Raw genomic sequence first — 13,893 nt, forward strand, 5'->3', positions numbered from 1 at the left:
CAAGTTTCTGGGTAGGAGGTGCTGTCTTGTCTCATGCTCATAAATCACACACGTATCGGTGCATGAAAGAACCCAAGTGTACAAAGAACGATTTCTTCTTCTTAATATCTGCAATGAAGAAAAGATTCTACTTTCCTGAAACAGCGTTTACAAGAAAGTGAACACACCCCCCTTCCTCTGAAATCACTTTGACCAGAGATCCCACTTGGCCCACGAGTTCACACCTCCCCACTTTGCTGACCAAAAATTCCAGGAAGCCACACTGGAGGGACGCCTCAGAAAAAACAACATATATGGGGGACACCACCATAAACTGGACAATCCCAACAACTTTATTCATTTGCGAGGTACAGAAGGCAGGCATTAAATGTTTGTTTTTCTAGACTGCCAACACAAGCTTTTCAAAATGTTCAGACTGAATAATACCAAGGACACAGATATCACATCTTACAGGCACCTAATGCTCTTTATTAGCTTTAAAAAATATTTTCAACAGAAACCCATTACATAGTTATATATGCAAATATATTATATAAAAATTACCTGGAATTCTTTTGAAATACAGTATGATACAGTTATTAATATGAAATTTATTATAATTCAAGTCCCCACATAACCAGATAAGGCCTTGTCTAAGACTTAAATGTCTTGGCAAGAAGACATTCCCCCCAAAACAAGTTGCAAGCTTCATCTATCTTAGAACCAGAAGGGATTTTAGGTAATCACCTGGTTCAGCCAACTCCTTAATACAAATAAAGGATGATTATCACTTTTCAGATCAAGTTACATGGGCTATTGATGTTCAGCGACTCACCCAAGGCCACATAGCTATTAAATTTCCTCTTTCCTCAGCCATTTCTTTTTCCTAAGCAAACAGATCTCAAAGCTGATTTCATATGTAATCATAAGACATTCAAGTGCAAGATAATTTACTAAGAAACCCCATTCCAGGATCCACTGTGCTTATTTAGCAAGATAAATTAAATCTGTGTAATGAAAATACACAACAAGCACTGCCTTTAGCTTCTTGGCTTTGATTTTAATTAGTAAAGCATAGCCCCTCCACCGAGGAGAAACATGATGTAAATATCAACATAAATATATTGCTGCATTGGCTAAGTTTTAATGCATCTAGTTTAGTCCAAAACACTCATTATATCCAAAGCCCTGTTTTCAGAGGAAAGGAAAGGAACATAAATAAACAGAACATAATCCAAAGTGGGTTGGTATATTTGTATTGAGAGCATCTGGGTTGGCAGTCTCTGTATTTGACTCTGACCACGAGGGGATCATCTCAGGGGTTGTGAGACACGAATCAGATGTCTTCTCTGTAAGTGTCGCCTACCCACAAGGCGACCCTGTGGGCGTTGTCCTCAGACAGCCAGGACACGTGGACCCTTTCTTCAGGAGCATTTAGCTCTAGGATCAGGGCTGAGCCCCCCAATGACGGAGTGAGGCCATATTGGGAAGGAGGTAACTATGTCACATCAGGGTCTCATCAGTGACCCAAGAGGAGGTATGGGAGGGGCCGGAGGGGCTTCCGCCGATTTGGAAGATCTTCCTGGTTATTTCTGTATACCTCATGCTTTCTGGATGAGGCAAAACTTGGAGGGATTTGGTAGGAACGTAGCTGAAAATGCGTTCCAGGAAAACGTTTGTTACACTTGAAGAAAGCAATCACTGATCTCTGGCTGGAACGTGACGGTCTCAACCTTGACGGGTCCTTTGGTCAGAAGGGAGTATAACGGTGTAGGTAAAATCGAAATGGTCTGGTCTTCGGCTTTCTAGCACACGCCATGGTTCTGCACCAGAAATCTGGGAAAACCGTGTACCCCGCCGTGGGCCTAGATGTATCAAACAACATCAAATCTGCCAAAATGCAGAATTACATTTTGGAGTAATTACAATTAGCTAAAATTATTTTGGATTATGCCTAAAACCGTCTGGAGGACTTTCTCTCTCGAGGGACTAGCATCAACCACGTGGCAGGCGGGGTTCTCCATCCGCTGATAGGACACTTCTACCCTGGGGACAGGCAGAAATGAAAAGAGTTGGCTTATTTTTTAACAAGGCTCTACATACGAATGCCACTTCCCCACCAGGATGCACGCAGCAAGGGCCCCATCTGATTTATCGCGCCGTTGCCCGCAGCCGCTAGCTTTGTCCGCAGGAGACGTGTGACACGTTTTGGTTAATAAATAACAAATTCAGAGTAATGTTTAGTAGCTAGCCTTTACGGCTACCTGTTTTCTATACTGGCATCAGCGTTCTACGTGCTTCTTCTGTTTTCATACTCAGGGTGACCTGAGGAAGGGAACCGTGTCACCCCCATTTCTGCAGAGAAAGTAGCAGATTCCAAGAGGTGAACTAATTGGGCACACAGGAAATCGCTCCACAGTCTGTGCCCCGAAGGATTTCAGACAAGCCAGAGGCCCTCGGCACGAACACTGTCTTCACAGACGAGTCTCTGAAAAATTCACCAGGTTGTTCCAGAACTCCTTCGGGTGTTAGCTAGCCTTGACGTGTAGGAATGACAGAGGCCAGTGGCGTTAGGGAAGCGTGACAGCATGTGGTTGTAACACGTTCTGTTTACTACTCACTAGCTCAGTGAACTCATCAAACTGCTTTCCCCTCCGCCTCGGTTTTCTCACCTGTAAAACGAGGGCTGAAATAATGCCTTCCTGGTGATGTGTCACGAGGCCTAATTGAATTAATATGAGTAAACTGTGTGTCTTTGCACACAGCCGAGTTGTTATTTAACTATTTATAACAGGGCTGTGTTATGACAGCGGTGCTATGATTGTTTATTTATATAAACTACCCCGCTTTGGCTTTTCAAACCAGTCCTACAGAACGGATTCAACCTCGGCTCTAAAACAGTGAGGCTCTGGTCCAGGGTCTCCAGCTACCGTCCCACAGCTTTCTCATGAAAACAAAAGCACTGCCTTTAAAATCAAAAAAGATCTTGATTTTAATCCCAAGTTTCCTACACAGTAGCTATGCAAATCCAGACAAGTCACTTCATCCTTGCAGCCTCAGTTTTGTAAACCGTAAAAGACGGGTGACGTCGCCCTCGTGCGCATCAGAGAGCATCCGGACCCAGATGCCTGACACACGGGAAGCACTTTCTAAGGAAAAGTCACAGTGAGGTCATCGGACAGCACTCTGTGCCCATTCTATTAGGGCTGGGGAACCAGGACCCAGACATGTGTATTGTCTTCCCCGGGTTCACACTGTTCCTGGCACAGCCAGGACTGGAAGGAAGCCCCGATGCCCTGTGGCCGTGCGTCACCAATGCTATGGCCGTGTGGGAACTGCACCGTCAGAAGGAGCTGAACTACTCTGGGGGATACTGCCTCTCGGGTCTGAACAACGAGAAAAACGTCATTTCCTCCACATTCCTAAAGTCGGAGCCCATCCTGGCTCTCCGCCACGGCCAGGAACCCCTGCCGTTCACATCGGGACACCTACTTTTGACGAAACATGCTGTCGGCCTCCAGTTCAGCTTCCTCTCTGGTCCGCTCCACACCCCGGCCCTCAATTCTCTGCATCCTCTTCTTGGGGCTCACTGTGAGCAGCAGGACCAGGTCGGGTCTGAGCAGGTCCCTGGGCCACTGGTATATAGGGTGATGGGCCGGGGGCAGGTACTGGAGCCCCCCGGTCACCTCGGTGGCGATGGCGTAGGTGGCCGTGCTGTGCCAGTACCTGGGAAGGAGAGGACGAGTGAGATCTCCATCTGCAGAGGCCAAGGTCAAGGTGTACCTGAAAATCTGCTGCGCGAGAGGCTGAAGCCAGCACGGCTCTGCTCAAGTTTTCCCTGCATTGCAATTTGTTCAATAAATAAAACTCAATCTGGGGGCGCCTGGGCGGCTCAGTTGGTTGAGCGTCCAACTTCGGCTCAGGTCATGATCTCGCGGTCCGTGAGTTTGAGCCCCGCGTCGGGCTCCATGCTGACAGCTTGGAGTCTGGAGCCCGCTTCAGATTCTGTGTCTCCTTCTCTCTCTGCCCCTCCCCGACTTGTGCTCTGTCTCTCTCTATCAAAAATAAATAAATGTTAAAAAAAAAAAAAAAAGAAGAACATCTATTCCAAAACGCCCGATGGCTTTCCACTGCCTGCCGGAAATGTCCAGCCTCATGAAGACACAGTTACAGTGTGTGTCCAGGCACACGGCTCCACACGGGCCTGTCTTCACACTTTCCTCCAGCGGGAGTGAGGCTCTCAGTCAGCAAAACGCCTACTCTGCCTGCACAGTCCCACTCGGACGGAGCCCCACGGAGAGCTCACTGTTTTCTCCTCTGGGCTCCCAATGCCCCTCACGCCCGACTCTACGGAAGAACTTCTCACGGTAAAGAAAAGCAAGTTGTTTATAGGCATGACCTCTTCGGGCTCCTCCATTAGAAAATTTCTTGTTTAGTCACTCCCGCCTTCCAAAACCTGAAACCAGCGTGTGGCACACAACGTAGGTACACAATAAATGTTCTCTGGGTGTGCATATGACTAAATTGGAATCATTTCATTAATTGGCATAGCTTATTATAATCTTGACCTGCTCATGTGATATTCCAATTTTAAGAGGCTACAAAACTCCAAGTTCAATACCAAAGGACTCTCATCACAGATATTTATGAAACAGTTACAAACATTCCAGGGTGGAGAAGGACCCATGGCCCCATCCTTGTGTGTATTTTCAACTTACTAACTTCAATGTTTTAAAATCCGAAATTCTTAACCATTGGAGACTTGAACTACTTTTCCCAGTGAAAAGGACAGACTGGCATCTACCAAACGAATTCACAGTGTTATCTGAGCTGTGTGTTAATCTACCTTCTGCCACCTACTTCCTCTGCGGACACAGGTAACTCATTTAAGCCAACGTAGTCTCAATTTCCTCATCGGAAAAATGAAAAGCATGCAAAACCCCGTTTTCCCCAGTTGCCGCAAACATAGACCATATCTGTGTATCACACTGTCATTATAAGAAAACACCAAAAAAAATAAATAAATAAAATTAAATTAAAAAGAAAACACCAAATGTGGGGCGCCTGGGTGGCTCAGTTGGTTGAGCGTCTGACTTCGGCTCAGGTCATGATCTCGCGGTCCGTGAGTTCGAGCCCCACGTCGGGCTCTGTGCTGACAGCTCGGAGCCTGGAGCCTGTTTCGGATTCTGTGTCTCCCTCTCTCTCTGCCCCTCCCCTGCTCGCACTCTGTCTCTGTCTCTCAAAAATGAATAAACGTTAAAAATTTTCTTTTAAAAAAGAAAATACCTGGGGCGCCTGGGTGGCTCGGTCATTTAGGCGTCCAACTTCGGCTCAGGTCATGATCTCACGGTCCGTGAGTTCGAGCCCCGCGTCAGGCTCTGTGCTGACCGCTCAGAGCCTGGAGCCTGTTTCAGATTCTGTGTCTCCTTCTCTCTCTGCCCCTCCCCTGCTCGCACTCTGTCTCTGTCTCTCAAAAATGAATAAACGTTAAAAAAAATTTTTTTTTAAAAGAAAATCCCTAATGTTTAGCGGACACTGCTCGTAACTAAAGCTGCATTTTCAAATGATGGTGATACAGACGGTACTGAAAAGGAGACACAAATAAAAATTAACTTGGGAGGTGAGCAATTCTCACACCATGCATCCTTCGAAGCCCTCATCCACCTCCAGAAGTGGCCACCGTATCGGCCAGCTCCTTGAGTCCTGCCCGGAAGCATTTCTCTGTGCCGCGTCCCTGAGTCACCATTTCCAAGCGTGCGCTTTCACCTTCTCTCTCAGATGCATCTCGTCTCCCAAGCCGAATAAATCCATGAAGGGTCCAGGTTTTCTGTTTCTTGGCAGCCAGACTACAATTTATTCTGCTTTTTTGCATATGTTCCGTGTTCACTGAATTAAATACTCAGCTATGAATACAGAGGCTGATATCATCTTAATTTTAAAAGCCTTCCTTTTGTAGAAAAACCATCAGCAAGAATAGACTTTTGAAGGTAATGAGGGTGATTAAGTTGCCAACCTTAACCACAGTCACCATCAAAAACTTCTCTGTCTCCCTCGTTTTTTTCAGCTAGATGAGAGTATAGTCTAAAATGGATTTCATTAAAATCTTTACACATGAACAAAGCCCACCCAGACAACAAATAACTGCTCTTTTCTTCCCGTTTGACAAGGTGATACAATATCTCTTTAAAGAGCAAAATTGCCAACGATTCGCAGACACAAAGAAGGAAAATCAAGGTAAAAATGGAAGCCCGGTTTTCTATAGCTAGAGCTCTCTCCCTGACAACGCCGTGGCTCATTTCAAATAATCACACCCTCTGGCCATCAATTTCAGACTCTCCGCTAGTTAGTATTTTCCATTCTGCCTTCAGGGAAACCACATGGGTTCAAATCAGATGCAATTTGTCCACACGTTATACACAGCTTCTATAATAACGCTTTGTATCTTCATAGCGATTTGCTATTTCGAAGCACTTCTCCCTGTATCAACTCAATGGCTATTCATCACCAGTCCTAATGGTAGGTGGGGAAGCGAGGAGGGCTCCCTCCCTTTAACGGATTAGGAAGCTGGGAGCGGAGGGGATCGGCATCACCTACACACAGAAGCCAGTGCAGCTTCAGGACTTGGGACATCGGAGGAAACAATGCGCCTCATCGAGTCGCACCATATGAGGAGAAGTTCAGGCTTTCTCACTGAAAAAGGACACTGCATGAAAACAAAAAAAATCTCAAATATGGCAGATTCACTTATTAATAACGGGGCAAAAACATCCCCCAAAGAAGTCCCACAAAGGAATCCAGTTTCTCACCCTTCTTGCCCACCCTCAACCTCTTGAAATAACCACCTTGCCATCCCTGAAGTTAAAACTACCTCCCGGCATGGTCGCTCCGACGAGAGTACCCGGCTTCTAACTCATTTTCACTGTTTTCCTCTCGCCCGGCAACCCACCACCTCAGGCCTTATTTCCTGCACAGGCTCAGAACCGCCTTTCCGTGGGGTGTTGCAGAGCTACAGAAAAGCCTGTACAGGAAAGTACAGGGGAAGGTATTTCAAGAAAGGGGTAGAAGTTTCCAGACGTGGCAAACCAGCTTGAACAAGGGGAAAGCCTAGCATAAAAGGCTGGCGATGCTAAGTGTTGACCAGGATGCGAGTCAAAGGGAATTCTCAAACACTGCTGGTGGGGGGTGGGGGTGGCTGTGAGTTGTTTCAACCACTTCAAAAAACTTTCTGGAATATTTGCTGAGGTGGAACACATGTGAACCCCCACGCCCCTGCAGCTCCGCTCCTGGGCATCTCTGCACCAGAACCGCAGATATACAGGCACCAAAGTTACGTAAAAAATGTCCACAGCAAGGGGCATCTGGGTGGCTCTGTCGGTTAGGCGGTCGGCTCTTGATCTCGGCTCAGGCCACGATCTCGTAGTTCGTGGGTGCGAGCCCTGTGTTGAGCTCTGCACGGACAGTGTGCAGAGCCTGCTTGGGATCCCCGCTCCCCCTCTGGCTCTCTCTGCCCCTCCCCCATGCACACACACTCTCTCCCTCTCTCAAAAAAAAAAAAAAACACAGTAATAAAATAAAACAAAAACGTTAAAACGTGTTCATAGCAGCAAGGGGAGTATCATACGCGGCATGAAGGCCGTCGGACGCAAAGAGCAGCAATGCACACCTGCGTGGACAAGCAGTTCAAAAACAGAAGGAACAAGTCCACGGTGATGGAGGTCAGGGCAGCAGTTACCACGGGGGGGGCGGGGGGGGGGGTGGGAGAACGGACGGTGACCGGGTGGGAGAAGGAGGTGGCTTTATGGGGGATGGTGAGGCCCTAAGTCCGGACACAGGTGCGGGCTCTACTTGGGTGTGTTCCCTACTTGAAATTCCTTGAGATTTACAGTTATGATTCCTGCTTTTTCCTGAACTCTTGTCATACTCTCAATGCCGTTCTTATCTTTCCAAAAATAAGCAAAATTGCACAAAGGGCAACAAACATTCACGTGATGCAAAGCAATAATGTAAACGCAGCTCACGACCTTTTGTGCTTTTTATCGACCGTGCGTCTCTTTCCCTAGCCCTCTCCTGAATTTGCTCAATAACCTTCCATCCCTCCGTACTCTACAGTTTGTCTTAATTTGCATGTATTCTACTGAATGCCCGTCTGCAACTCGATTTTTCCAGATTACGGTTTTGTAATTTCTGCACAGGGATACACTGCACTGGTCTATGTGGCCGAATGGGGCCCCATTTTACAAATACGCTGGCATTTATGCACCCTTTCTTCTACTGATGGGCTTTGGTTTTTCACATTTTTCAGTATCTGAACACAGCTCAAGGCATCTCGGTTTCTTCAGGCGGTGAAGCGGTCTCCACTCTGCTGTGTCTCCACAAACTGCTCTCCTAGCCCTCCACCCCCACCAGCACCCTGGAGGGCGTCAATCCGTGCACTTGATCGCCAGCTCTGAGCTCTGGGCATTAGGGCATTTTAACTGGTTCTCAGCAACCTGATGAGAGCAAGCTGCGATCTCATCGCGACTGTAATTTCCGTACCACCGAGTCCCGGTGATTTAAAGCCTAGGATAACTTGCTTTCATCCATTTGTGTGGTATGTTGAGCTATTTGTTACGTATGGAATTGGAAACACACAAATCAGTTTACATCACTTCATTATCTGAAACCTTCCAATGGCTCCCCTCGGCGCCCAGAATAAAACCCACACTCTCTCGGCCTACGGGCCCTTCTCCTCTATCCTCTGCCTCTCTCTCTCTCTGCTCATTCACCCAGAAAGCAGCCCCTGGTCCACTATGTGCTCATTACACTGGCCTGTTTCTAGTCCTGGATTATGTCAACTTCTTTCTGTCTGTAGGCTTTGCTCTTACTGACTCTGCTGTCCATAACGCTGTTACTCCACAGTTTGCATTTCCACCTCTTCTGGGGCGTTCAGAGCTCAGATCAATGTTACCCCCTTATACAGGCCTTCCTCAGCCATACCCACTTCACTTTACTCTCTTCGGAGTATTTATCACTCTCTGATAGTATCACAGTTCTTCATGCACTTGACCATCAACTTCTCCTGCAACAGTATGTCTGCTCCACGCAAGCAGGGCATCGTCTAGCTCACGGACCGCCGAATCCCCTAAATTGAGAGCAATCTTTGGCACATAGGAGATGCCCAATCAGTGTTTTACAAATAAGCCGGTGAACAAATGAACCACTGAAAGCATCAATTTCTAAAAGCACAGCCTTTGGCCAATATCCTCATACACCATTTCTAGCTTAGTCACTTGGCAGGTCACTTAACCTTTTTTTTTTTTTTTTAATGTTTATTTTTGAGAGAAAAAGAGAGAGAGAGAGAGAGAGAGAGAGAGAGAGACAGAGCATGAGCGGGGGAGGGGCAGAGAGGGGGGAGACACAAAATCCGAAGCAGGCTCCAGGCTCTGAGCCGTCAGCACAGAGCCCAACGCGGGGCTCGAGCTCACAAGCCGTGAGATCACAGCCTGAGCCGAAGTTGGACGCTCAACCCCTGAGCTCCCTAGGCGCCCCGACCTTTCGAAGACCTATGTTTCTCATCAGTAAATTGGGGATAACATGTAGTATCCACTAACCACGCATAATTGTTCCAGATATCGAACAATGGTATGCATGCTCTTAGCGAAATGCCAGCCTGTGATATAGGTGATTAATAAAGTATAGGCATTCTTCCTATTCTTATCATCACGCGGTTTGACTTAACATACACAGTTGAATACATGCATGTGTAGGTACACACACACACTTACATGTTGGGGAACAAAATGCCAAACTCATAGGACCTTCATACCTACCTGTCTATAATCACAGGAGATTTTGTAGATTCTTTGGCTATTTCAGAAGCCACAATATAATTGCCCAAAGAATAAAAAGCTCTCCTAATGATAGTTGGCTCATCATCAAAGATTTTCCTCCACTGGCTGATGCAAGCAGGTGGCGACTTTAAGAGGACAGCCCCGAGTGTGTCTGAAACTGACTGGGTCACAGTGGTTTTACCTGCGGGCCAGATACAAACACAGGGCTTCGTTACCATGGCCACGGTATCACTCCCAAACTGCTCAGATGAACTCAGACAGAGCAAAGACACTCTTTCTACCCGTAAACCAGCGTAGCTCATTACCTACTAAGATTATTTAAAAAAAAAAAAAAAAAAAAAAGATGCAGACCTTCAGGAACCTGGGTTTGCTCAGTGTGGTATCAGAACACTTGAAAGATATCACACACTAATGATAAACTCTGGCAGAGACCTCCGGGCCCTGGGATAACCTCCACCTTGCTCCTTCACACTCTCTGCACCCGGGGAGCCCCGCCTCACGCTGAACCACGTGACTTCAGCCCAGGCTCCACCTTGTCCTTGGCTGTTCTCCCGCCGCCCTTACAGCCTTACTTCTCCTACTTTTGTGTTTTGGGCCAAGTGTGGGTATGTCCGTTGTACTCTGAGATCTCTGCCAGCTCCAACGCTTCTGCCCCCCACTTCCTAGTACTTCCAAAGAGTCCTCGGAATGGCCTGTGCTTCCCAAATGCCCCCAGGCTGGCTCAAGTCCCTTCTCTTCGGCCCATGCTGTTTCTTCCGCCCGGAGGACCGCTTCTGTCTTCCTCACCTGACCTGCTCTGATCTGTACTGAAAACAGCCCTGCGGGAGCCACCCCAACCACGCTCCGTCCCCCACGCGGAGGCTGCCTTAAGTGCCTTCTCGTGGTCGCCAGAGCACCTGAGGCTCAGCCCCTCCACCCCTCCCCTGGCTTCCCACTCAAGGCCTTATTCACCTTTGCATCGCACGCCTGCCCAGCTCCGTGCGTGGCACACAGTAGACACTGCCGTGAAGCTTACGAGCTGAACTCTGTATAAAGTTGTACTTGTGAAGCCCTGTCTATTCCCACGAGAGATCAATGTCTCTCCTTGCCTGTAACCAAAAGGTAATATTACCTGTGGCATCCAGTCCTTCAACAGCAATGACCGGGAACTTCCCTTTGTGGACTTGTTCCGGCAACTGGTCAACCAGGTCGAGCACTGCTTGGGCCTCAGGAATGAAGGGTATACACTGTAAAACAACGCATGTGCAGCCGTAGTGAGGCAACGGGGCTTTTGCAATATCTGATTGCTGAGAACAAGATTGCCCAATGCTAATAAGACATAATAAGTTGTGTTTCACACCACACCAAAATCATGCTGTTTTGAACCTGAGAGGGGCTGGGGCGCCTGGGTGGCTCGGTCAGTTAAGTGTCTGACTTCGGCTCAGGTGATGATCTTACCACTCCTGGAATATGGGTTCAAGCCCCACGTCGGGCTCTGTGCTGACAGCTCAGAGCCTGGAGCCTGCTTTGGATTCTGTGCCTCCCTCTCTCTGCCCTGCCCCGGATCGTGCTCTGTCTCTCTCTGTCTCTGTCAAAAATAAACATGTAAAAAGAAAAGCAATTTTGAACCTGAGAGGGGCTGAGTCCCTCCATTTTATACTGAATAGCTCTGGCTCAAAAAGGCGACAGCGGCTGAGATCCCTCAGCCTTACGGGCCAGCTACCCCAGAGGAAGGAGAGGGAAGGCCACAACTGGGGGGGGGGGGGGTGGCGCACAGGCCCCGCTTGGTGCAGTATGTGGGATGTGGGAAACCAGCTAGGACTGTAGCTCCCGGAAGCAGTCAGCCCGTCCCTTCCTGCCCCAGCCAAGAGGGGAGAAGACAGCCTTGCACTGCGGTCACCAGGGAGCTGCACAAGAGGTGCTGGGCATTCAAAGTTCTCGCCTCCGCTCTCCCGCTCTACAGCAAGGCCCACACGTTTGTTTACGTACACGCTTAATCTTCTACGTGCTTCTCCAGGATTAACATGGCCAGCCTTCACAGTAACCCTGCGAGGGTGGCAGCATTATTATTCCCAACTACAGACTAAGGAAACTGAGGCAAGGAGGGTTTAAGAAACTGAAAGTGACACAGGTAACAAATGCCGGAGTTTGGATTTAAACCCAGGAGACTGGTCCTGCCCTCTTCACCACTCCTTAATACCATCCCAAAAGCTTGCAGAAGGCACTGAATAAACTCCATTGCGCAGCCTCAGCAAGTCCAGTCTGGACACCCCAGGCCCTGCCCAGGCTGCCCCGGGGAAAAGATTCTCGGCGCTCCTTCCCGGAGCACCTGCTGTGCCCCAGGTGTTTCCTTGTCCTAAACACCTCAAGGGGAGTGTTTCACAGACGAGACAGGAAAAACAGGGGGCTTGTGCCGCTTGCACGGGCAGCCGGTAAGCAGGCGGCCACAGATTCAGTACGCGTTTCTCAAACCCCAAACCCTGGCCCTTTTCTCCCCAAAACTCATGCCCCGGCCTCCCAACAGTGTGACGGCTTCCCAGATGGCATGACCCTCCCGGCACCCAGCGGCCTCTTTCCTCCTCCCGCAGAGCCTTCAGGCTCCCGCGCATTCAGGGCAGGAACTCGAGCGCGGCCTCGGGACATCCATCACTTGCCGCCTCCGAGGGAAAGTTCCAGGCGGCTGAGGATCCAGAAAAGAGCCACAGCATCTAAACCGGAGGCGGGCACTCAGGTTCACGGCCCGATCTTTCCAGGGACGTCAATCAGTTCCCCGCGGCAACAGCGCCCGGGCTGGATAGACCGGCCCCCCCCACCCCCACTCCCTCCTTGTCTGGGGGGGGGGGGTCCACCCCGAGTGCGAGGAAGGGGCAGGCCTCTTACCGCCTCCAGAACGGCGCGGGCGGCCTCCCGGTGCGGGAAGACCCCGGAGCTGGGCAGGTCAGGCACCACCGGGTGCAGGGCGGGCTCCGGGGCGGCCAGGACGCGCTCGCGGGGGCCCACCTGCCGCCACTCCGCTCCGTCCCGCAGCTCCCACAGGCTCTGCCACACCTGCTGGCGCGCGTCGCCCACGAACTCGCCCAGGCGCGGGCCCCCCGGGGCGTCGCCGAGCAGCGAGAAGAGCGCGCGCCGGGTGTCGGGGCTGTCGCCGGGGTCGCGGAGCAGGAAACCGCGCTGCACGCCGCCCGCCCCGCCGCCGGGGCCGTAGCACAGCAGCCGGCGCAGCTGGCACCGCCGCAGGGGGTCGCGGCGCAGCTGGTGCAGCAGGCGCTGGTGCAGCCGGGCCGCCCGCACCCGGGCAGCGCAGCCGCCGCCCGGCGCCTCGGGCACGCACAGCGAGTAGCTGCGGCCGGGCGGGCCCAGGAGCGCGGCCACGCGGGGGTCGAGGCGCGCGCCCGGGGCGTCCCCGCCGACGGCGAAGTGGGCCAGGCCGCAGCCCGGCAGCTCCAGCGCGAAGCGGCGCGGCGGCGCCATGGCCAGAGCGCGGGCCCCGCGGAGACGCGCGAGCGGCAGCGGGGCGCGCGGGCCGAGGGCGGAGGCCATGGCCCGTCCGGTCCCGCCCCCGCCGAGCCCGGGGCGCCCCCGCCACCGGGGAATCGAAAGCGAAGTGACCGGCGGGCGGGGCGCGGGGGAGGGGGTGGGGGAGGGGTGGGGCGGCCGCAGCCGCGGCCTCGGCCTCCTCCGCCCTCTCGCGGTCGCGCCCGGAACGGCGGTGGCGGGGAGGGGACGGCCGCGGGTGGCGCGCACGGTCCCCACCCCGGGCTTCCACCCTGAGGGTGCCCGGGGCACGGCGCTGGGGGCGGGGAGGGGGCGGGGGCCCCAGGCCCTGCACTGCTGATGCCTCCGCTGTTGTTTACGTCCCGGGTGGGGTGTGTGTGCGCGCGTGTCTGTGCGCGCGCGCGCGTTAGAGAGGGAGAGAGAGAGATCGGGACTCTTCGCTGCTCCCCACCCTCACTGGCCCTTGAGTGCAGACTCCTTACCCACAGGCCGCTGGCTCAACCTCCCCGCTGACCGGCTCTTTGGCCCTCACTCCCACCCAAGTCCTAGCAGCTGCTCCGACTGCCCAAACGAGGAGCACTTTTCCCTCTTCTGGGACTTACCCCTCTCC

The 13,893-nt window shown here is 51.4% G+C and overlaps 1 protein-coding gene across 1 annotated transcript; it reads right to left on the reverse strand.

The window, feature by feature from the left end:
* Positions 1-311: 311 nt before the first annotated feature.
* CMPK2 (cytidine/uridine monophosphate kinase 2) lies at positions 312-13,387 on the reverse strand. Its single transcript, XM_086699948.1, has 5 exons — positions 12,669-13,387; positions 10,921-11,035; positions 9,789-9,990; positions 3,472-3,705; positions 312-2,025 (listed from the first exon to the last, which is right to left on the reverse strand). Exons 1-5 carry the CDS (start codon positions 13,326-13,328, stop codon positions 1,908-1,910), a joined length of 1,329 nt encoding a protein of 442 aa, XP_086556074.1. The 5' UTR covers positions 13,329-13,387; the 3' UTR covers positions 312-1,907.
* Positions 13,388-13,893: the final 506 nt, after the last annotated feature.

The sequence above is a fragment of the Puma concolor genome, chromosome A3 (genome assembly GCF_028749965.1).
Source record: "Puma concolor isolate L17-30 chromosome A3, mPumCon1.1.hap2, whole genome shotgun sequence".
Classification (NCBI taxonomy): domain Eukaryota; kingdom Metazoa; phylum Chordata; class Mammalia; order Carnivora; family Felidae; genus Puma; species Puma concolor.

What these genes read in the sequence shown, in the direction of transcription:
- CMPK2 (XM_086699948.1), bottom strand. Translation starts at nt 13,328, where the DNA reads ATGGCCTCCGCCCTCGGCCCGCGCGCCCCGCTGCCGCTCGCGCGTCTC. An exon ending in CCCGCGCCGTTCTGGAGGCG is followed by an intron (nt 11,036 to 12,668) that starts GTAAGAGGCCTG and finishes GTTGTTTTACAG; the next exon opens with TGTATACCCTTCATTCCTGA. An exon ending in GACAGCATGTTTCGTCAAAA is followed by an intron (nt 2,026 to 3,471) that starts GTAGGTGTCCCG and finishes GCCTGTCCCCAG; the next exon opens with GGTAGAAGTGTCCTATCAGC.